Source organism: Heptranchias perlo, chromosome 29 (assembly GCF_035084215.1).
Source record: "Heptranchias perlo isolate sHepPer1 chromosome 29, sHepPer1.hap1, whole genome shotgun sequence".
Classification (NCBI taxonomy): domain Eukaryota; kingdom Metazoa; phylum Chordata; class Chondrichthyes; order Hexanchiformes; family Hexanchidae; genus Heptranchias; species Heptranchias perlo.
In genome coordinates, this window is record NC_090353.1 from 38,701,120 (window position 1) to 38,725,518 (window position 24,399).

General features: G+C 52.5%; 1 protein-coding gene across 1 annotated transcript in view; it reads left to right on the forward strand.

The window, feature by feature from the left end:
* Positions 1-24,399, forward strand: part of mast3b (microtubule associated serine/threonine kinase 3b) — a 124,817-nt gene that overhangs the window by 57,667 nt on the left and 42,751 nt on the right. Inside the window, exons 18-19 of the mRNA XM_067968618.1 lie at positions 11,004-11,116; positions 14,195-14,355. Of these exons, the coding sequence (XP_067824719.1) occupies positions 11,004-11,116; positions 14,195-14,355 (274 nt within the window). The remainder of the gene's footprint in view (positions 1-11,003; positions 11,117-14,194; positions 14,356-24,399) is intronic.

Genomic DNA, 24,399 nt, shown 5'->3' on the forward strand with positions numbered 1-24,399 from the left:
CTGTGCCAGTGATTATTCCCAGTGTCCCTGTACCCAGTGATTATCCACAGTGTCCATGTACCCAGTGATTATCCCCAGTGTCTGTGCCCAGTGATTATCCCCAGTGTCTGTGCCCAGTGATTATCCCCAGTGTCTGTGCCCAGTGATTATCCCCAGTGTCTGTGCCCAGTGATTATTCACATTGTCCCTGTGCCCAGTGATTATTCACTTTGTCCCTGTGCCCAGTGATTATTCACATTGTCCCTGTGCCCAGTGATTATCCCCAGTGTCCCTGTGTCCAGTGATTTCCCCCAGTGACCCTGTGCCCATTGATTATCGCCAGTGTCCCTGTGCCCAGCGATTTCCCCTAGTGTCCCTGCGTCCAGTGATTTCCCCCAGTGCCCCTCTGTCCAGTGATTTCCCCCAGTGCCCCTGTGTCCAGTGATTTCCCCCAGTGTCCCTGCGCCCAGTTTTTTCCACCAGTGTCCCTCTGCCCAGTGATTATCCCCAGTGTCTCTGTGCCCAGTGATTATCCCCAGTGTCCCTGCATCCGGTGATTTCCCCCAGTGTCCCTGCACCCGTTGATTTCCCCCAGTGTCCCTGTGCCCAGTAATTTCCACCAGTGCCCCTGTGCTCAGTGATTGCCCACAGTGTCCCAGTGCTCAGTGATTCCCCCCAGTGTCCCTGCGCCCAGTGATTTCCCTCAGTGTCCCTGCGCCCAGTGATTTCCCCCAGTGTCCCTGCACCCAGTGATTTCCCCTAGTGTCCCTGCACCCAGTGATTTCCCCAGTGTCCCTGCACCCGGTGATTTCCCCCAGTGTCCCTGCACCCAGTGATTTCCCCCAGTGTCCCTGTGCCCAGTGATTTCCACCAGTGTCCCTGTGCCCAGTGATTTCTACCAGTGCCCCTGTGCCCAGTGATTGCCCACAGTGTCCCAGCGCTCAGTGATTTCCCCCAGTGTCCCTGCGCCCAGTGATTTCCCCAGTGTCCCTGCACCCGGTGATTTCCCCCAGTGTCCCTGCACCCGGTGATTTCCCCCAGTGTCCCAGCGCTCAGTGATTTCCCCCAGTGTCCCTGCGCCCAGTGATTTCCCCAGTGTCCCTGCACCTGGTGATTTCCCCCAGTGTCCCTGCACCCGGTGATTTCCCCCAGTGTCCCTGCACCCAGTGATTTCCCCCAGTGTCCCTGCACCCAGTGATTTCCCCCAGTGTCCCTGCGCCCAGTGATTTCCCCAGTGTCCCTGCACCCGGTGATTTCCCCCAGTGTCCCTGCACCCGGTGATTTCCCCCAGTGTCCCTGCACCCAGTGATTTCCACCAGTGTCCCTGTGCCCAGTGATTTCCCCCAGTGTCCCTGTGCTCAGTGATTTCCCCCAGTGTCCCTGTGCCCAGTGATTTCCCCCAGTGTCCCTGTGCTCAGTGATTTCCCCCAGTGTCCCTGTGCTCAGTGATTTCCCCCAGTGTCCCTGTGCTCAGTGATTTCCCCCAGTGTCCCTGTGCCCAGTGATTTCCCCCAGTGTCCCTGCGCTCAGTGATTTCCCCCAGTGTCCCTGTGCCCAGTGATTTCCACCAGTGCCCCTGTGCCCAGTGATTTCCCCCAGTGTCCCTGCACCCAGTGATTTCCCCCAGTGTCCCTGCACCCAGTGATTTCCCCTAGTGTCCCTGCACCCAGTGATTTCCCCAGTGTCCGTGCACCCGGTGATTTCCCCCAGTGTCCCCGCACCCGGTGATTTCCACCAGTGTCCCTGTGCCCAGTGATTTCTACCAGTGTCCCTGTGCCCATTGATTATCCCCAGTGTCCCTGTGCCCAGTGATTATCCCCAGTGTCTCTGTGCCCAGTGATTATCCCCAGTGTCTCTGTACCCAGTGATTATCCCCAGAGTCTCTGTACCAAGTGATTAACCACAGTGTCCCTGTACCCAGTGATTATCCCCAGTGTCCCTGTACCCAGTGATTATCCTGAGTGCCTCTGTGCCCAGTGATTATCCCCAGTGTCTGTGCCCCGTGATTTCCCCCAGTGTCTGTGCCCAGTGATTGTTCGCATTGTCCCTGTACCCAATGATTATCCCCAGTGTCCCTGTGCCAGTGATTATCCCCAGTGTCCCCATGCCCAGTGATTTCCCCCAGTGTCCCTGTGCCCAGTGATTATCCCCAGTGTCCCTGTGCCCTGTGATTATCCCCAGTGCCCCCATGCCCAGTGATTTCCCCCAGTGTCCCTGTGCCCAGTGATTTCCCCCAGTGTCCCTGTGCCCAGTGATTTCCACCAGTGTCCCTGTGCCCAGTGATTTCTACCAGTGCCCCTGTGCCCAGTGATTGCCCACAGTGTCCCAGCGCTCAGTGATTTCCCCCAGTGTCCCTGCGCCCAGTGATTTCCCCAGTGTCCCTGCACCCAGTGATTTCCCCCAGTGTCCCTGCACCCGGTGATTTCCCCCAGTGTCCCTGTGCCCAGTGATTTCCCCCAGTGTCCCTGTGCCAGTGATTATCCCCAGTGTCCCCATGCCCAGTGATTTCCCCCAGTGTCCCTGCACCCGGTGATTTCCCCCAGTGTCCCTGCACCCAGTGATTTCCCCCAGTGTCCCTGCACCCAGTGATTTCCCCCAGTGTCCCTGCGCCCAGTGATTTCCCCAGTGTCCCTGCACCCGGTGATTTCCCCCAGTGTCCCTGCACCCGGTGATTTCCCCCAGTGTCCCTGCACCCAGTGATTTCCACCAGTGTCCCTGTGCCCAGTGATTTCCCCCAGTGTCCCTGTGCTCAGTGATTTCCCCCAGTGTCCCTGTGCTCAGTGATTTCCCCCAGTGTCCCTGTGCCCAGTGATTTCCCCCAGTGTCCCTGCGCTCAGTGATTTCCCCCAGTGTCCCTGTGCCCAGTGATTTCCACCAGTGCCCCTGTGCCCAGTGATTTCCCCCACTGTCCCTGCACCCAGTGATTTCCCCTAGTGTCCCTGCACCCAGTGATTTCCCCAGTGTCCGTGCACCCGGTGATTTCCCCCAGTGTCCCCGCACCCGGTGATTTCCACCAGTGTCCCTCTGCCCAGTGATTTCCACCAGTGTCCCTGTGCCCAGTGATTTCTACCAGTGTCCCTGTGCCCATTGAATATCCCCAGTGTCCCTGTGCCCAGTGATTATCCCCAGTGTCTCTGTGCCCAGTGATTATCCCCAGTGTCTCTGTACCCAGTGATTATCCCCAGAGTCTCTGTACCAAGTGATTAACCACAGTGTCCCTGTACCCAGTGATTATCCCCAGTGTCCCTGTACCCAGTGATTATCCTGAGTGCCTCTGTGCCCAGTGATTATCCCCAGTGTCTGTGCCCAGTGATTTCCCCCAGTGTCTGTGCCCAGTGATTGTTCGCATTGTCCCTGTACCCAATGATTATCCCCAGTGTCCCTGTGCCAGTGATTTCCCCCAGTGTCCCCATGCCCAGTGATTTCCCCCAGTGTCCCTGTGCCCAGTGATTATCCCCAGTGTCCCTGTGCCCTGTGATTATCCCCAGTGCCCCCATGCCCAGTGATTTCCCCCAGTGTCCCTGTGCCCAGTGATTTCCCTCAGTGTCCCTGTGCCCAGTGATTTCCCCTAGTGTCCCTGCACCCAGTGATTTCCCCAGTGTCCGTGCACCCGGTGATTTCCCCCAGTGTCCCCGCACCCGGTGATTTCCACCAGTGTCCCTCTGCCCAGTGATTTCCACCAGTGTCCCTGTGCCCAGTGATTTCTACCAGTGTCCCTGTGCCCATTGATTATCCCCAGTGTCCCTGTGCCCAGTGATTATCCCCAGTGTCTCTGTACCCAGTGATTATCCCCAGAGTCTCTGTACCAAGTGATTAACCACAGTGTCCTTGTACCCAGTGATTATCCCCAGTGTCCCTGTACCCAGTGATTATCCTGAGTGCCTCTGTGCCCAGTGATTATCCCCAGTGTCTGTGCCCAGTGATTTCCCCCAGTGTCTGTGCCCAGTGATTGTTCGCATTGTCCCTGTACCCAATGATTATCCCCAGTGTCCCTGTGCCAGTGATTATCCCCAGTGTCCCCATGCCCAGTGATTTCCCCCAGTGTCCCTGTGCCCTGTGATTATGCCCAGTGCCCCCATGCCCAGTGATTTCCCCCAGTGTCCCTGTGCCCAGTGATTTCCCTCAGTGTCCCTGTGCCCAGTGATTTCCCCCAGTGTCCCTGTGCCAGTGATTATCCCCAATGTCCCTGTGCCCAGTGATTATCCCAAGTGTCCCTGTGCCAGTGATTATCCCCAATGTCCCTGTGCCCAGTGATTATCCACAGTGTCCATGTACCCAGTGATTATCCACAGTGTCCATGTACCCAGTGATTATCCCCAGTGTCTGTGCCCAGTGATTATCCCCAGTGTCTGTGCCCAGTGATTATTCACATTGTCCCTGTGCCCAGTGATTATTCACATTGTCCCTGTGCCCAGTGATTATTCACATTGTCCCTGTGCCCAGTGATTATCCCCAGTGTCCCTGTGTCCAGTGATTTCCCCCAGTGACCCTGTGCCCATTGATTATCCCCAGTGCCCAGTGATTATCCCCAGTGTCCCTGTGCCCAGCGATTTCCCCTAGTGTCCCTGCGTCCAGTGATTTCCCCCAGTGCCCCTGAGTCTAGTGATTTCCCCCAGTGTCCCTGCGCCCAGTTTTTTCCACCAGTGTCCCTCTGCCCAGTGATTATCCCCGGTGTCTCTGTGCCCAGTGATTATCCCCAGTGTCCCTGCACCCGGTGATTTCCCCCAGTGTCCCTGCACCCAGTGATTTCCCCCAGTGTCCCTGCACCCAGTGATTTCCACCATTGTCCCTGTGCCCAGTGATTTCCACCAGTGCCCCTGTGCCCAATGATTTCCCACAGTGTCCCAGCGCTCAGTGATTTCCCCCAGTGTCCCTGCGCCCAGTCATTTCCCCCAGTGTCCCTGCACCCAGTGATTTCCCCCAGTGTCCCTGTGCCCAGTGATTTCCACCAGTGCCCCTGTGCCCAGTGATTTCCCACAGTGTCCCAGCGCTCAGTGATTTCTGCCAGTGTCCCTGCGCCCAGTGATTTCTGCCAGTGTCCCTGTGCCCAGTGATTATCCCAAGTGTCCCTGTGCCCAGTGCTTATCCCCAGTGTCCCTGTGCCCAGTGATTATCCCCAGTGTCCCTGTGCCAGTAATTATCCCCAGTGTCCCTGTGCCCAGTGATTATCGCCAGTGTCCCTGTGCCCAGTGATTTCCCCCAGTGTCCCTGTGTGCAGTGATTATCCCCAGTGTCCCTGTGCCAATGATTATCCCCAGTGTCCCTGTGCCAGTGATTATCCCCAGTGTCCCTGTGCCCAGTGATTATCCACAGTGTCCATGCACCCAGTGATTATCCCCAGTGTCTGTGCCCAGTGATTATCCCCAATGTCTGTGCCCAGTGATTATTCACATTGTCCCTGTGCCCAGTGATTATTCACATTGTCCCTGTGCCCAGTGATTATTCACATTGTCCCTGTGCCCAGTGATTATCCCCAGTGTCCCTGTGTCCAGTGATTTCCCCCAGTGACCCTGTGCCCATTGATTATCCCCAGTGCCCAGTGATTATCCCCAGTGTCCCTGTGCCCAGCGATTTCCCCTAGTGTCCCTGCGTCCAGTGATTTCCCCCAGTGCCCCTGTGTCCAGTGATTTCCCCCAGTGCCCCTGTGTCTAGTGATTTCCCCCAATGTCCCTGCGCCCAGTTTTTTCCACCAGTGTCCCTCTGCCCAGTGATTATCCCCGGTGCCTCTGTGCCCAGTGATTATCCCCAGTGTCCCTGCACCCGGTGATTTCCCCCAGTGTCCATGTACCCAGTGATTATCCCCAGTGTCTGTGCCCAGTGATTATCCCCAGTGTCTGTGCCCAGTGATTATCCCCAGTGTCTGTGCCCAGTGATTATTCACATTGTCCCTGTGCCCAGTGATTATCCCCAGTGTCCCTGTGTCCAGTGATTTCCCCCAGTGACCCTGTGCCCATTGATTATCCCCAGTGCCCAGTGATTATCCCCAGTGTCCCTGTGCCCAGCGATTTCCCCTAGTGTCCCTGCGTCCAGTGATTTCCCACAGTGCCCCTGTGTCCAGTGATTTCCCCCAGTGCCCCTATGTCTAGTGATTTCCCCCAGTGTCCCTGCGCCCAGTTTTTTCCACCAGTGTCCCTCTGCCCAGTGATCATCCCCGGTGTCTCTGTGCCCAGTGATTATCCCCAGTGTCCCTGCACCTGGTGATTTCCCCCAGTGTCCCTGCACCCGGTGATTTCCCCCAGTGTCCCTGCACCCAGTGATTTCCCCCAGTGCCCCTGTGCCCAGTGATTTCCCTCAGTGTCCCAGCGCTCAGTGATTTCCCCCAGTGTCCCTGCGCCCAGTGATTTCCACCAGTGTCCCTGCGCCCAGTGATTTCCCCCAGTGTCCCTGCACCCAGTGATTTCCCCAGTGTTCCTGCACCCGGTGATTTCCCCCAGTGTCCCTGCACCCGGTGATTTCCCCCAGTGTCCCTGCACCCAGTGATTTCCCCCAGTGTCCCAGCACCCAGTGATTTCCCCAGTGTCCCTGCACCCGGTGATTTCCCCAGTGTCCCTGGACCCGGTGATTTCCCCAGTGTCCCTGCACCCGGTGATTTCCCCCAGTGTCCCTGTGCCCAGTTTTTTCCACCAGTGTCCCTCTGCCCAGTGATTATCCCCGGTGTCTCTGTGCCCAGTGATTATCCCCAGTGTCCCTGCACCTGGTGATTTCCCCCAGTGTCCCTGCACCCGGTGATTTCCCCCAGTGTCCCTGCACCCAGTGATTTCCCCCAGTGCCCCTGTGCCCAGTGATTTCCCTCAGTGTCCCAGCGCTCAGTGATTTCCCCCAGTGTCCCTGCGCCCAGTGATTTCCCCCAGTGTCCCTGCGCCCAGTGATTTCCCCCAGTGTCCCTGCGCCCAGTGATTTCCCCAGTGTTCCTGCACCCGGTGATTTCCCCCAGTGTCCCTGCACCCGGTGATTTCCCCCAGTGTCCCTGCACCCAGTGATTTCCCCCAGTGTCCCTGCACCCAGTGATTTCCCCAGTGTCCCTGCACCCGGTGATTTCCCCCAGTGTCCCTGTGCCCAGTGATTTCTACCAGTGTCCCTGTGCCCAGTGATTATCCCCAGTGTCCCTGTGCCCAGTGATTATCCCCAGTGTCTCTGTGCCTAGTGATTATCCCCAGTGTCTCTGTACCCAGTGATTATCCCCAGTGTCTCTGTACCCAGTGATTAACCCCAGTGTCCCTGTACCCAGTGATTATCCCCAGTGTCCCTGACCCAGTGATTATCCTGAGTGTCTCTGTGCCCAGTGATTATCCCCAGTGTCTGTGCCCATTGATTTCCCCTCAGTGTCTCTGTACCCAGTGATTATCCCCAGTGTCCCTGTGCCCAGTGATTTCCCCCAGTGTCTGTGCCCAGTGATTATTCACATTGTCCCTGTACCCAGTGATTATCCCCAGTGTCCCTGTGCCAGTGATTATCCCGAGTGTCCCTGTGCCAGTGATTTCCCCCAATGTCCCTGTACCCAGTGATTATCCCCAATGTCCCTGTGCCAGTGATTATCCCGAGTGTCCCTGTACCCAGTGATTATCCCGTGTCCCAGTACCCAGTGATTATCCCCAGTGTCTCTGTACCCAGTGATTATCCCCAGTGTCTCTGTGCCCAGTGATTATCCCCAGTGTCTCTGTGCCAGTGATTATCCCCAGTGTCCCTGTGCCAGTGATTATCCCCAGTGTCCCTGTGCCAGTGATTATCCCGAGTGTCCCTGTACCCAGTGATTATCCCCAGTGTCCCTGTACCCAGTGATTATTCCCAAGTGTATCTGTACCCAGTGATTATCCCCAGTGTCCCTGTACCCAGTGATTATCCCCAGTGTCTCTGTGCCCAGTGATTATCCCCAGTGTCCCTGTACCCAGTGATTATCCCCAGTGTCCCAGTACCCAGTGATTATCCCCAGTGTCTCTGTACCCAGTGATTATCCCCAAGTGTATCTGTACCCAGTGATTATCCCCAGTGTCCCTGTACCCAGTGATTATCCCCAGTGTCTCTGTGCCCAGTGATTATCCCCAGTGTCCCTGTACCCAGTGATTATCCCCAGTGTCCCTGTGCCCAGTGATTATCCCCCAGTGTCTGTGCCCAGTGATTATCCCCAGTGTCTCTGTGCCCAGTGATTCCCCCCAGTGTACCTGTGCCAGTGATTATCCCCAGTGTCCCTGTACCCATTGGTTATCCCCAGTGTCTCTGTGCCCAGTGATTATCCCCAGTGTCTCTGTACCCAGTGATTATCCCCAGTGTCTCTGTGCCAGTGATTATCCCGAGTGTCCCTGTACCCAGTGATTATCCCCAGTGTCCCTGTACCCAGTGATTATCCCCAATGTCCCTGTACCCAGTGATTATCCCGTGTCCCAGTACCCAGTGATTATCCCCAGTGTCTCTGTACCCAGTGATTATCCCCAGTGTCTCTGTGCCCAGTGATTATCCCCAGTGTCTCTGTGCCAGTGATTATCCCGAGTGTCCCTGTACCCAGTGATTATCCCCAGTGTCCCTGTACCCAGTGATTATCCCGTGTCCCAGTACCCAGTGATTATCCCCAGTGTCTCTGTACCCAGTGATTATCCCCAAGTGTATCTGTACCCAGTGATTATCCCCAGTGTCCCTGTACCCAGTGATTATCCCCAGTGTCTCTGTGCCCAGTGATTATCCCCAGTGTCCCTGTACCCAGTGATTATCCCCAGTGTACCTGTGCCAGTGATTATCCCCAGTGTCCCTGTACCCATTGATTATCCCCAGTGTCTCTGTGCCCAGTGATTATCCCCAGTGTCTCTGTACCCAGTGATTATCCCCAGTGTCTCTGTGCCCAGTGATTATCCCCAGTGTCTCTGTGCCCAGTGATTATCCCCAGTGTCTACGTACCCAGTGATTATCCCCAGTGTCTCTGTGCCCAGTGATTCCCCCCAGTGTACCTGTGCCAGTGATTATCCCCAGTGTCCCTGTACCCAGAGATTATCCCCAGTGTCCCTGTGCCCAGTGATTATCCCCCACTGTCTGTGCCCAGTGATTATCCCCAGTGTCTCTGTGCCCAGTGATTCCCCCCAGTGTACCTGTGCCAGTGATTATCCCCAGTGTCCCTGTACCCATTGATTATCCGCAGTGTCTCTGTGCCCAGTGATTATCCCCAGTGTCTCTGTACCCAGTGATTATCCCCAGTGTCTACGTACCCAGTGATTATCCCCAGTGTCTCTGTGCCCAGTGATTATCCCCAGTGTCTCTGTGCCCAGTGATTATCCCCAGTGTCTACGTACCCAGTGATTATCCCCAGTGTCTCTGTACCCAGTGATTATCCCCAGTGTCTCTGTGCCCAGTGATTATCCCCAGTGTCCCTGTACCCAGTGATTATCCCCAGTGTCCCAGTACCCAGTGATTATCCCCAGTGTCTCTGTACCCAGTGATTATCCCCAAGTGTATCTGTACCCAGTGATTATCCCCAGTGTCCCTGTACCCAGTGATTATCCCCAGTGTCTCTGTGCCCAGTGATTATCCCCAGTGTCCCTGTACCCAGTGATTATCCCCAGTGTCCCTGTGCCCAGTGATTATCCCCCAGTGTCTGTGCCCAGTGATTATCCCCAGTGTCTCTGTGCCCAGTGATTCCCCCCAGTGTACCTGTGCCAGTGATTATCCCCAGTGTCCCTGTACCCATTGGTTATCCCCAGTGTCTCTGTGCCCAGTGATTATCCCCAGTGTCTCTGTACCCAGTGATTATCCCCAGTGTCTCTGTGCCAGTGATTATCCCGAGTGTCCCTGTACCCAGTGATTATCCCCAGTGTCCCTGTACCCAGTGATTATCCCCAATGTCCCTGTACCCAGTGATTATCCCGTGTCCCAGTACCCAGTGATTATCCCCAGTGTCTCTGTACCCAGTGATTATCCCCAGTGTCTCTGTGCCCAGTGATTATCCCCAGTGTCTCTGTGCCAGTGATTATCCCCAGTGTCCCTGTGCCAGTGATTATCCCGAGTGTCCCTGTACCCAGTGATTATCCCCAGTGTCCCTGTACCCAGTGATTATCCCGTGTCCCAGTACCCAGTGATTATCCCCAGTGTCTCTGTACCCAGTGATTATCCCCAAGTGTATCTGTACCCAGTGATTATCCCCAGTGTCCCTGTACCCAGTGATTATCCCCAGTGTCTCTGTGCCCAGTGATTATCCCCAGTGTCCCTGTACCCAGTGATTATCCCCAGTGTACCTGTGCCAGTGATTATCCCCAGTGTCCCTGTACCCATTGATTATCCCCAGTGTCTCTGTGCCCAGTGATTATCCCCAGTGTCTCTGTACCCAGTGATTATCCCCAGTGTCTCTGTGCCCAGTGATTATCCCCAGTGTCTCTGTGCCCAGTGATTATCCCCAGTGTCTACGTACCCAGTGATTATCCCCAGTGTCTCTGTGCCCAGTGATTCCCCCCAGTGTACCTGTGCCAGTGATTATCCCCAGTGTCCCTGTACCCAGAGATTATCCCCAGTGTCCCTGTGCCCAGTGATTATCCCCCACTGTCTGTGCCCAGTGATTATCCCCAGTGTCTCTGTGCCCAGTGATTCCCCCCAGTGTACCTGTGCCAGTGATTATCCCCAGTGTCCCTGTACCCATTGATTATCCGCAGTGTCTCTGTGCCCAGTGATTATCCCCAGTGTCTCTGTACCCAGTGATTATCCCCAGTGTCTACGTACCCAGTGATTATCCCCAGTGTCTCTGTGCCCAGTGATTATCCCCAGTGTCTCTGTGCCCAGTGATTATCCCCAGTGTCTACGTACCCAGTGATTATCCCCAGTGTCTCTGTACCCAGTGATTATCCCCAGTGTCTCTGTACCCAGTGATTATCCCCAGTGTCTCTGTACCCAGTGATTATCCCCAGTGTCTCTGTGCCCAGTGATTATCCCCAGTGTCCCTGTGCCAGTGATTTCCCCCAGTGTCCCTGTGCCCAGTGATTATCCCTGTGTGGTGCTGTAATCCTAGGGACTTTTGCAAATCTGGGAGTAACTTGTTGCATCTATATTTACAGCACGCTCGGAGAAATATCAGCATTTAGCGTCGGAGGAGGACGAGGACACGAATGATGAGGAATCATCACTGGAGATAAGGCAGTTTTCATCCTGTTCACACCGATTCAGCAAGGTATGGCAGGGGCAGAATTGGGAGTGTACTGGCATCACAGCACTGATATTAAATCGAGTGAGTGGGTCTGAGCAAACCCACAGCCTCAGTCATTGGTCTGCCTGCAGCTGGTAGGTGGGAGCAGAATATCAGGCGGCTGGAGGCTGGAGAAGGAACAGTCCCTGTCACTCGGGGATCGTGCGGAGAGACCATTATGGGAGGGACCCGCCATCGCGGACTTGCTCACAGAATGGGAGCCCTAGACTTTCCTTGTGGGGCCTGAAGGGGCAGCACTGAGGGAGTGCTGCAATTTCGGAGGGGCAGTAGTGGGGGAGTGCTGCATTATCGCAGGGCAGTACTGCGGGAGTGCTGCACTGACGGAGGGGCAGTACTGGGAGAGTGCTGTATAGTCGGAGGGACAGTACTGAGGGAGTGCTGCATTGTCGGAGGGGCAGTACTGGGGGAGTGCTGCATTATTGGAGGGGCAGTACTGATGGAGCGCTGTACTGTCAGAGGGGCAGTACTGAGGGAAAGTGACAAGTTGGATTCAAAATTGGCTCAGTGGCAGGAAGTCAAGGTTAATGGTCGACGAGTATTTTTGTGACAGGAAGGCTGTTTCTAGTGGTGTTCGGCAGGGCTCAGTACTCGGTCCCTTGCTTTTTGTGGTATATTTCAATGATTTAGACTTAAATGTAGGGGGCATGATTAAGAAGTTTGCAGATGATACAAAAATTGGCCGTGTGGTTGATGGTGAAGAGGAAAGCTGTAGACTGCAGGAAGATATCAATGGACTGGTCAGGTGGGCAGAAAAGTGGCAAATGGAATTTAATCCAGAGAAGTGTGAGGTAATGCATTTAGGGAGGGCAAACAAGGCAAGGGAATACACAATAAATGGGAGGATACTGAGAGGTGTAGAGGAAGTGAGGGACCTTGGAGTGCATGTCCACAGATCCCTGAAGGTAGCAGGACAGGTAGATAAGGTGATTAAGAAGGCATATAAGAACATAAGAACATAAGAAATTGGAGCAGGAGTAGGCCAATCGGCCCCTCGAGCCTGCTCCGCCATTCAATAAGATCATGGCTGATCTGATCCCAACCACAAATCTAAAGAACACAAGAAGTCGGAGCAAGACCCGGCCACATAGCCCCTGGGCCCTCTCCGCCACCCACAGGGCATTGACCGATCCGAACTCAGCTTCATGTCCAATTTCCTGCCCGCTCCCCATAACCCCTAATTCCCTTTACTTCTAGAAAACTGTCTATTTCTGTTTTAAATTTATCTAATGATGTAGCTTCCACAGCTTCCTGGGGCAGCAAATTCCACAGACCTACCACCCTCTGAGTGAAGAAGTTTCTCCTCATCTCAGTTTTGAAAGAGCAGCCCCTTATTCTAAGATTATGCCCCCTAGTTCTAGTTTCACCCATCTTTGGGAACATCCTTACTGCATCCACCCGATCAAGACCCTTCACAATCTTATATGTTTCAATAAGATCGCCTCTCATTCTTCTGAACTCCAATGAGTAGAGTCCCAATCTACTCAACCTCTCCTCATATGTCCGCCCCCTCATCCCCGGGATTAACCGAGTGAACCTTCTTTGTACTGCCTCGAGAGCAAGTATGTCTTTTCTTAAGTATGGACACCAAAACTGTATGCAGTATTCCAGGTGCGGTCTCACCAATACCTTATATAACTGCAGCAATACCTCCTTGTTTTTATATTCTATCCCCCTAGCAATAAAAGCCAACATTCCGTTGGCTTTCTTGATCACCTGCTGCACCTGCATACCAACTTTTGATTTTCTTGCACTAGGACCCCCAGATCCCTTTGTACTGCAGTACTTTCCAGTCTCTCGCCATTAAGAAAATAACTTGCTCTCTGATTTTTCCTGCCAAAGTGCATAACCTCACATTTTCCAATATTATATTGCATCTGCCAAATCTCCGCCCACTCACCCAGCCTGTCTATATCCCCTTGCAGGTTTTTTATGTCCTCCTCACTCTCTACTTTCCCTCCCATCTTTGTATCATATGGGATACTTTCCTTTATTAGCTGAGGCATAGAATATAAGAGCAGGGAGGTTATGCTGGAACTATATAAAACATAGGTTGAGCAACAGCTTGAGTACTGTGTACAGTTCTGGTCACCTCATTACAGGAAGGATGTGAGGGTACAGAGGAGATTTACGAGGTAGTTGCCAGGACTGGAGAATTTTAGCTATGAGGAAAGATTGAATAGGCAGGGATTGTTTTCTTTGGAGTAGAGGAGGCTGAGGGGAGATTTGATTGAGGTATATAAAATTATGTGGGGCCTAGATAGAGTGGATAGGAAGGACCTATTTCCGTTAGCAGAGAGGTCAATAACCAGGGGGCATAGATTTAATGTGATTGGTAGAAGGATTAGAGGGGAGCTGAGGAGAATTTTTTTTCACCCAGAGGGTGGTGGGAGTCTGGAACTCACTGCCTGAGAGGGTGGGAGAGGCAGAAACCCTCAACTCATTTAAAAAGCACTTGAAATGCCGTAAACTGCAAGGCAATGGAACAAATGCTGGAAAGTGGAATTAGGCTGAATTGCTCTTTTTCGGCCGGCACAGACATGATGGGCCCAATGGCCTCCTTCCGTGCCGTACATTTCTATGATTCTATGAAATACTGCGCTGTCGGAGGGTCAGTACTGAGGGAGTGCTGCGCTGTCGGAGGGTCAGTACTGAGGGAGTGCTGCACTGTCGGAGGGTCAGTACTTGAGGGAGTGCTGCGCTGTCGGAGGGTCAGTACTGAGGACGTGCTGTATTTTCCTCCAGATGAGACATTAAATATTGGCCCCATCTGCTGAATCAGGTGGATGTTAAGATCCCATAGGATGTTTGAAGAGCAGCGAGTTTGTCTGATGTCCTGGTTAACATCCCTCCCTGAACCAAATGAAGAACGTAAGATTAATTGCTTATTTAGCGAATTGTTGCCTTCAAAAAATGGATGAATTCTGTGAAGCATTTTGTGCTGTGCTGTGATGTTGTGTCAGTGCGATTCATTCTCTTCTAATTCTGTCTTTATTTTGTTTAATATTCAGGTTGTGAATTTGTAATTTTTTCACCATGTTACAGGTTTACAGCAGCTCTGAGCATTTGGCCTCTCCCTTGACCCTGAGCCTCTCATCGACTGAACACAGCCACAGCAGGAACAAGGATGAGAGAGGAGAGCACTGGGGTGACAGCAGAATTCAGCAGGAACGTGACTCAAACCAGACACTGATGGCAAGTCCCAGGTAAGAACAGAGGCGGAGAGAGACCCTGATTGTGAAGCCCAGCTGATTGACATTCACTGTTCCTACTTCCTTCTTCAAAATATCTGTCATTATTTTAACAATTTTTTCCAAATCGCTCAGGTGTGCAAAGCTGGTGCCCGTTCACCGCCTGTTTGTTCCCCTCACTGTACTCTCCTATCCTGAGGAAGCCGGCATTGTGTCCAGTGCTGGTCCGTGTGCCATCTCCTCCCGGTTCTGGTGTCATCTTTACGGCAGGTTGCAACCGGGTCTGTGTCCAGCTCTCGCGTGTGCAGTTGGGAGCCTGATTTGAATTTAGTGCTGGCCGGCCAGGTTTCCCAGGGCTCGGGAAATCCAGTAGCTAAATGGAGATGGGAGCGGCCGGATCCAGCAGGGAAGCGTTTTTTATCGCACTGCTTGTGAGCCAGGAGCAGCAGGAGTGCTTCCCCCAGCCCCTCAAGCAAGCCTTCCGCCGCGATCGGCCAACCCCCCTCTCCCACTCTAAACCCGCGATCGGTCAACCCCCTCCCCGACTCTAAACCCGCGATCGGTCAACCCCCTCCCCGACTCTAAACCCGCGATCGGTCAACCCCCTCCCACACTCTAAACCCGCGATCGGTCAACCCCCTCCCCGACTCTAAACCCGCGATCGGTCAACCCCACTCCAAACCCGCGATCGGTCAACCCCCTCCCCCACTCCAAACCCGCGATCGGTCAACCCCCTCCCCCACTCCAAACCCGCGATCGGTCAACCCCCTCCCCCACTCCAAACCCGCGATCGGTCAACCCCCTCCCCCACTCCAAACCCGCGATCGGTCAACCCCCTCCCCCACTCTAAAACCGCGATCGGTCAACCCCCTCCCCCACTCCAAACCCGCGATCGGTCAACCCCCTCCCCGACTCTAAACCCGCGATCGGTCAACCCCCTCCCACACTCTAAACCCGCGATCGGTCAACCCCCTCCCACACTCTAAACCCGCGATCGGTCAACCCCACTCCAAACCCGCGATCGGTCAACCCCCTCCCCCACTCCAAACCCGCGATCGGTCAACCCCCTCCCCCACTCCAAACCCGCGATCGGTCAACCCCCTCCCCCACTCCAAACCCGCGATCGGTCAACCCCCTCCCCCACTCCAAACCCGCGATCGGTCAACCCCCTCCCCCACTCTAAAACCGCGATCGGTCAACCCCCTCCCCCACTCCAAACCTGCGATCGGTCAACCCCCTCCCCCCACACCAAACCCGCGATTGGTCAACCCCCCTCTCCCACTCTAAACCCACGATCGGTCAACCCCCTCCCCCCACTCCAAACCCGCGATCGGTCAACCCCCCCCCCCAACCAAACCCGCGATCGGTTAACCCCACCCCCCCCCCCGACAGCAAACCCGCGATTGGTCAAACCCCCCACCCCACAGCAACGATCGGTCAACCCCACCCCCCCCCCAACCAAACCCGCGATCGGTCAACCCCACCCCCCCACTCCAAACCCACGATCGGTCAACCCCCTCCCCCACCAAACCTGTGATCGGTCAACCCCCTCCCCCACTCCAAACCCGCGATCGGTCAACCCCCTCCCCCACCAAACCTGCGATCGGTCAACCCCCTCCCCCACTCCAAATCCGCGATCGGTCAACCCCCTCCCCCACTCCAAAGCAGTGATCTGTCAGGCTTGCCGGGACCGTCCCCCATCGCGGGCTTTCCCACCCGGTCAGCCTTCTATTTGGCCGTCTGCCGGGTAGGAAATTAAATTTAGATAATGAGGTCTTGTCGTTAAATTCAGCAGGACCTCCCCATTCCCAGGATTTCCGTGTTTCCCTCCCTGTAAATATCAGGGCCTGAGTGTCTGCAGGGTATCTGATTGTGCAGAATCATAGAATCATAGAAGTTACAACATGGAAACAGGCCCTTCGGCCCAACATGTCCATGTCGCCCAGTTTATACCACTAAGCTAGTCCCAATTGCCTGCACTTGGCCCATATCCCTCGATACCCATCTTACCTTGACCCTTGACCTCTGACCAAGCTTTTGGTCACCTGCCCGAATATCTCCTTAATCAAAAGGAAATCTGAAATAAAAACAGAAAATGCTGGAAATACTCAGCAAGTCAGGCAGCTTCTGTGGAGAAAGAAACAGAGTTAATGGGGCCGATTTTAGCAGGGATGCGGGTTCTCGGCGGATGGCCCGCACCCGGTGAAATTAGTGGGTTTTCCGCGCGATCGTAGCACGCAACCCACTAATTGGATTCACTTACCTGCTCCTCCGGGTTCCCCGCTGCTGATCTGCGCATCGGGCGGGCTGCGCATGCGCAGTAAGATCTGTCAGCTGGAGGCGCTCTATTTAAAGGGGCAGTCCTCCACTGACAGATGCTGCAACCAATAGCAAAGATGACTGCATGGAGCAGCCCAGGGGGAAGGCTGCTCCCAGTTTAATGATGCCTCACTCCAGGTATCAATACATGGGGTGAGGAGGAGGGGGAGGACAGAGATCTTCCACCCGGCGGGCGGGAGGAAGCGGCCTGCCTCTGCCACCAGGAAGGCCTGGCTCGAGGTGGCAGAGGGGGCCACCTGCGCCACCAACATATCGCCCACCTGCACACAGTGCAGGAGGCGGTCCAATGACCGCAGTAGGTCAGCCACAGTGAGTACACGTAGTCTTTCCCCTACACTCCGTCTGCCACATCACTGCCCCCACCCCACATCTCCTTCGGCACTGCCAACACTACTCTGTCACATCACCCCTCATACCCACTCAAACCCCATCCTCATCTTACCTGCACTTACTCACCTCGCCAGTACTCATCCCACCACCACCACTCAACCCAATCCTCATACAATCTCATGGCTCTATCCCATACTCACCCTCTCATGCATCTCTTTCACGGTCAGCCTCACTCAACCTGCCACTACCTGTGCTGCAGCCACAGGGCATGCATCACATATGTGCAGTAGGCAGCGTAAGGCAAACGTGTCGTGAGCATGAAGGGGATGCACAAGGGTGTTTGAGGGTTTGTCATGGTTTTTACTTATATTTAATTTCTGACCAACTCACATTACATATTATATTGTCACCACTACTGCCATGTCTTTGCGAATCCTGTCTGGTTTGTGTAATAATGCCCTCTCCTGAGGATCACAATGAAGCCCCGCAACTGATGCCACCCATTGTGTCACTGCAGAGTGGGTGTAGGTGTATTTGCAGGGCTCTTCTGCGCAGACTGAGAGACATCGGCGATGTCCCCGGTTGCACCCTGGAAGGATGCGGAGGAGAAGTTCGGGAGGGCAGTGGTGACTTTGACAGCGACAGGTAGGAAGATGGTGCATGGGCCAGCCAGGAGCCGCTCGGCATGAAGGAGGCTGCAGATGTCCACGACTACATGTCGAGTGACTCTGAGCCTCCGTGTGCACTGCTGCTCAGAGAGGTCCAGGAGGCTGAGCCTCGGTCTGTAGACCCTGTGGCGAGGGTAGTGCCCCCTGCGATGCATCTCTCTCTGCGGTTGCCCTCCCTCCTGCTGCACAGGTGGATGTGTCACAGCACTCTGTTGTGGAGCTCCACGTGTCAGAGGTGGACGGCGTGGATGGCGAGGCTGGTGAGGCTGGTGATGCTGTTCGTCCTCTGAGGAGGTCATGACTGCAGCTACGGCGGCCCCCATCCGGAAGATGTACGTCTGAGGGGGTCCGCAAGGTAGGTACATGTCTCCGGACCCCGGGGTAAGTGTGCAGGTTGGTGACTTTGACTGTCAGGAGGAGGGTGGTGGAGGCCAAACTTTGTCCCAAGTGACAGAGTGGCCTCCTGCAATGGGTGAGGGTCTCCCCCCCCCACACCTGTCAAATGGACCTTTGCAGCTGCCACAGGCTGACAGCTGCAACACGATCATTCGAGCTGGGAGTGTTTCCCCCAGTGTGTGAAACAGTCCCATGTTGATCAAAAATCACACACAGTCCCTTAATCAGGTCAGTTAATGACCTGAAATACCAAACTAAATATTGTCAAGGGGCATCCCGCTGGCTTTAATTACCTGCGGGATTCCCACCAGCGGGGGCTGTGCGCGCACGCCGGCGCGTCAACGGGGAACCCGGAAGTGGGCGGGATCGAGGCGCGATCCGGTCCCGCTCCTGGATTTTGTGATTTTCGGGGCCCCCCCGCCGAGAAAGCACCCGATAGCGGGTGCTAAAATCGGGCCCTATGTTTCAGGTCAATGACCTTCCGTCAGTTTGTTAACTCTGTTTCTTTCTCTAAAGATGCTGCCTGATTTGCTGAGAATTTCCTGCATTTTCTGCTTTTATTTCTAATATCTCCTTATGTGGCTCAGTGTCAAATTTTGTTTCTTAACATTCCAGTGAAACGCCTTGGGATGTGTTACTACATTAAAGATGCTGTATAAAAGCAAGTTGTTGATGTTGGTGACCACATTTCACGTCCCAAGATTCAGTTGACAGTTTAGAACCATAGAACCATAGAAAAGATACAGCACAGAAGGGGGCCATTCGGCCCATCGTGTCCGCGCCGGCTCGAAGAACAACCACGTGCCCATTCTAATCCCACCTTCCAGCACCCGGTCCAAAGCCCTGTAGCTTTGATCATGTGACCGGTGACCCTTTTGACGTAGAAAAGACCATGTGCTTGAACCATGGATTGTTAAAGGCCCCTTTACTCTCTCTGTTTATGGCCTTTCATGTAGAGATAGCCCCTCACATTTCTACACCCAGACATTCTGAATGGTCCTGACCTCTCCAATTTTGATGCTTCTGTGGCTTCAAATCCATCCCTTATACCATTTGACCATATTCTGGAAGCAATACCACTTGATGTTTCACAACTCCCAGCTCTTTGAACAGACTACGAGATAGGCTTGAAAGGGCCAATGCCTTTTCACATCTATCATTGCTTTCCCGATCCGAAGCTTTTGATATGTGCCCTTATTGCCTTTTCTTACATTACCCCCTGCTGTGTTGAAAAGCTGGTGTTTTGAAAGCCTGACAACACTTTAAGCTCTATATTATCCATCGAGCTTATTTATTTAATAATCTAGGTATCTATCCGCAGTGCCATGTCCTCGATCCCGAAACTCAGACTTCTCCAATGCCATCAGCGTCAGTGAGGGAAAAACAGGATTTGCGGAAACACAGTTTACCAAATTACTGTGTTTGCAGGTTTTCAAATGTCTTTGTTTAAAGGGGGTACAGTTAACCCTGTGCTTCAAATGTCTTTTGTTAAAGGTGTTTTGAACCCCACAACGGGCAGCTGAGACTCATTGCCTGCAATTCCTGCTCAAGCTGAGGGTTTCTGAGCTTGAGGGGCAACTGGAGTCACTGCAGAGCATCAGGGAGACTGAAGGTTTCCTGAATCGTACGTTCCAGGAGGTGCTCACCCCGCAGCCACTGAGAGTTCAGAATAGCAAGTGGGGCCATCGGAAAGGGTAGGAAGAGGCGGACAGTGCAGGAATCTTCTGGGGGTGTGGCAGCATCGAATACCAGTGAGGGTGACATCACCTCAAAGGAGTGCAGTCCTGAGCATGGCACCATGGGGCAAAGGACTGCACAGGGGGGCACAATGACATGTAGAAATGCAGTAGTCACAGGGGATTCAATAGTCAAGGGGACAGACAGGCGTTTCTGTGACCATTGACATGAGTCCCTCATGATGCGTTGCCTCCCTGGTGCCAGGGTAAAGGATGTCGCGGAGAGGGTGCAGAACATTCTGTGGGGGGAAGGGGAACAGCCAGAAGTTGTGGTCCATGTGGTTACCAACAACATAGGAAAGAAGAGGGATGAGGTTCTGCGGCTAGAGTTTCAGGAGGGAGGAAGTTATAAAAACATGACCTCAAAGGTAGTAATCCCTGGATTACACCCAGTGCCACACGCTAGTGAGTATAGAACTAGGAAGATAAGGCAGGTTAATGCATGGCTAGAGACATTGTGCAAGAGGGAGGGCTTCAGATTCTTGGGTATTGGGACCAGTTCTGGGCAGGAGGGACCTGTTCAGGACAGACAGGTTGTACCTCAACAGAGCTGGGACCAATGTCCTCGCGGGGAGGCTCACTAGTGCTGTGGGGGGGGCGGGGTGGTTTAAACTAATTTGATAGGGGATGGGCACCAGGATGTAGCATTAGAAAGGAGAAACAAGGTGCACAAAGGATTGGGAGAGACAGATAGCACTAGAGTAAGAAATAGTACAGTATTAGGTGGGATCAGACTGAGAGAATATGAGAAGGTCTAAAATAGGTTTGCAGTGCATGTGTGAAAACGCACAAAACGTGGTAAACAAGGTTGGTGAGCTGCAGGTGCAAGTAACCACATGGGAATATGATGTAGTGGTGATAGCGGAGACCTGGCACAAAAAAGGGCAGGAGTGGGTACTAAATATTCCTGGATACAAGGTGTTCAGGAAAGAAAGGGAAGGAAAAAAAGGAGGGGGGGTGGCAGTATTGATTAAGGAGAATATTGCAGTGCTAGAGGGAGGATGTCCTGGAGGGGTCAAGGACAGAATCTATTTGGTTAGAGTTAAGAAACAATAGAGGTGCCATTACACTACTGAGTGTATTCTACAGGCCACTAAGTAGTGGGAAGGATATAGAGGAGCAAATTTGCAGGGAAATTACAGAGGGAGAACTTTCTTGATCAGTATGTTTCTGGCCCAACGAGGAAGGAGGCACTGCTGGATTTGGTTCTGGGTTTGAGGTGGGCCAAGTGGGAGCAAGTGTCAGTAGGGGAACATTTAGGGAACAGCGATCATTGTATCATAAGGTTTAGATTAATTATGGAAAAGGACAAGGAGTAATCCAGAGTAAAAATACTTAATTGGAGAGGGCCAATTTCAGTGGGTTGAGAACGGATCTGGCCCGGGTAAATTGGAATCAAAGATTGGCAGGTGGAACTGTAATCGAACAATGGCTGGCCTTTAAAGAGGAGATGGTTCGGGTACAGTCTGGGCACATTCCAACGAGGGGGAAAGGAGGGCAACTAAAGCTAGAGCTCCCTGTAAGACGAAAGAGATAGAGAGTAAGATGAAGCAGAAAAAGGGGGCGTATAACAGATGTCAGGTTGATAATATAAGTGAGAACCAGGCTGAATATAGAATGTTCAGAGGGGAAGTGAAAAAGGAAATAAGAGGGGCAAAGAGAGAGTATGAGAATAGACTGGGGGCCAACATAAAATGGAATCCAAAAGTCTTCTATAGGCAAATAAACAGTAAATGGGTAGTAAGAGAAGGGGTGGGGCTGATTAAGGACCAAAAAGGAGATCTACGCATGAAGGCAGAGGGCATGACTGAGGTGCTAAATGAGTACTTTGCATCTGTCTTTACCAAGGAAGAAGATGCTGCCGAAGTCACAGTAAAAGGCAATATAAACTAGAGGGCACAACTCTAAAAGGGGTACAGGAACAGAGAGATCTGGGGGTATATGTGCACAAATTGTTGAAGGTGGCAGGGCAGGTTGAGAAAGTAGTTAAAAAAGCATACGGGATCCTGGGCTTTATAAATAGAGGCATAGAGTACAAAAGCAAGGAAGTCATGATGAACCTTTATAAAACACTGGTTCGACCACAACTGCAGTATTGTGACCAGTTCTGGGCACCACACTTTAGGAAAGATGTGAAGGCCTTAGAGAGGGTGCAGAAAAGATTTACTAGAATGATTCCCGGGATGAGGGACTTTAGTTATGTGGATAGACTGGAGAAGCTGGGGTTGTTCTCCTTGAAACAAAGATGGTTGAGAGGAGATTTGATAGAGTCTAAATGCGCGGAGCATTCTCAATAAGGTCGATGAATCAACAGCGCAGATAGATATTAACGGTTATGCTATAGTTGCGATTACGGAGACATGGCTGGAGGGTGACCAAGGATGGGAACTGAACATCCAGGGGTATTCAATATTTAGGAAGGACAGGCAAAAAGGGAAAGGAGGTGGGGTTGCATTGTTAGTAAAGGAGGAAATCAATGCAACAGTGAGGAAGGATATTGGCTCGGAAAATCACGATGTGGAATCTGTATGGGTGGAGCTAAGAAACACCAAGGGGCAGAAAATGTTGGTGGGGGTTGTCTATAGGCCCCCAAACAGTAGTGGAGATGTAGGGGAGGGCATTAAACAGGAAATAAGAGACGCATGCAAGAACGGTACAATTATAATCATGGGTGACTTTAATATAAATATAGATTGGTCAAACCAAATTAGCAATAATACTGTGGGGGAGGAATTCCTGGAGTGTGTGATGGTTTTCTAGACCAATATGTTGAGGAACCAACTAGAGAACAGGCGATCCTAGACTGGGTATTGTGCAATGAGAAAGGATTAATTGTTGTGCGGGGTCCCTTAGGGAAGAGCGACCATAACATGACCATAACTAGAAGTAAAGGGAATTAGGGGTTATGGGGAGCGGGCAGGAAATTGGACATGAATTTAGATTTGAGGTTAGGATCAGATCAGCCATGATCTTATTGAATGGCGGAGCAGGCTCGAGAGGCCGATTGGCCTACTCCTGCTCCTAACCCTAACCCTAACCCTATTTCTTATGTTCTTATGATAAAATTCCTCATTAAGATGGAGAGTGAAGTAGTTGAATCCGAAACTAGGGTCCTGAATCTAAATAAAAGAAATTACGAAAGTATGAGGTGCGAGTTGGCTATGATAGATTGGGGAACATTATTAAAAGGGATGACGGTGGATAGGCAATGGCTAATATTTAAAGAACGTGTGCAGGAATTACAACAATTATTCATTCCTGTCTGGCGCAAAAATAAAACAGGAAAGGTGGCTCAACCGTGGCTTACAAAAGAAATTAGATCCAAAGAGGAGACATATAAAATTGCCAGAAAAAGTGGCAAGCCTGAGGATTGGGAGCAGTTCAGAATTCAGCAAAGGAGGACAAAGAGATTGATTAAGAGGGGAAAAATAGAGTATGAGAGTAAACTAGCAGGGAACATAAAAACTGACTGTAAAAGCTTCTATAAATATGTCAAGAGAAAAAGATTAGTGAAGACAAATGTAGGTCCCTTACAGTCAGAAATGGGGGAAATTATAATGGGAAACAAAGAAATGGCAGAACAATTAAACACATACTTTGGTTCTGTCTTCACAAAGGAGGACACAAATAACCTGCCAGAAATGTTAGGGAACCAAGGGTCTAGTGAGAGGGAGGAACTGAAGGAAATCAGTATTAGTAAAAAAAGTAGTGCTAGGGAAATTAATGGGGCTAAAGACTGACAAATCCCCAGGGCCTGATAATCCACATCCCAGAGTACTAAAGGAAGTGGCTCTGGAAATAGTGGATGCATTGGTGATCATCTTCCAAAATTCTATAGACTCTGGAACAGTTCCTACAGATTGGAGGGTGGCAAATGTAACCCCACTATTTAAAAAAGGAGGGAGAGAAAAAACAGGGAATTACAGACTAGTTAGCCTAACATCAGTAGTGGGGAAAATACTAGAGTCTATTATAAAAGATGTGATAACAGAACACTTGGAGGGCATTAACGGGATTGACCAGAAACTTAACTGGACCAGCCATATAAATACTGTGGCTACGAGAGCAGGTCAGAGGCTGGGTATTCTGCGGCGAGTGACTCACCTCCTGACTCCCCAAAGCCTTTCCACCATCTACAAGGCACAAGTCAGGAGTGTGATGGAATACTCTCCACTTGCCTGGATGAGTGCAGCTCCAACAACACTCAAGAAGCTCGACACCATCCAAGATAAAGCAGCCCGCTTGATTGGCACCCCATCCACCACCCTAAACATTCACTCCCTTCACCACCGGCGCACTGTGGCTGCAGTGTGCACCATCCACAGGATGCACTGCAGCAACTCGCCAAGGCTTCTTCGACAGCACCTCCCAAACCCGCGACCTCTACCACCTAGAAGGACAAGGGCAGCAGGCGCATGGGAACAACACCACCTGCACGTTCCCCTCCAAGTCACACACCATCCCGACTTGGAAATATATCGCCGTTCCTTCATTGTCGCTGGGTCAAAATCCTGGAACTCCCTTCCTAACAGCACTGTGGGAGAACCGTCACCACACGGACTGCAGCGGTTCAAGAAGGCGGCTCACCA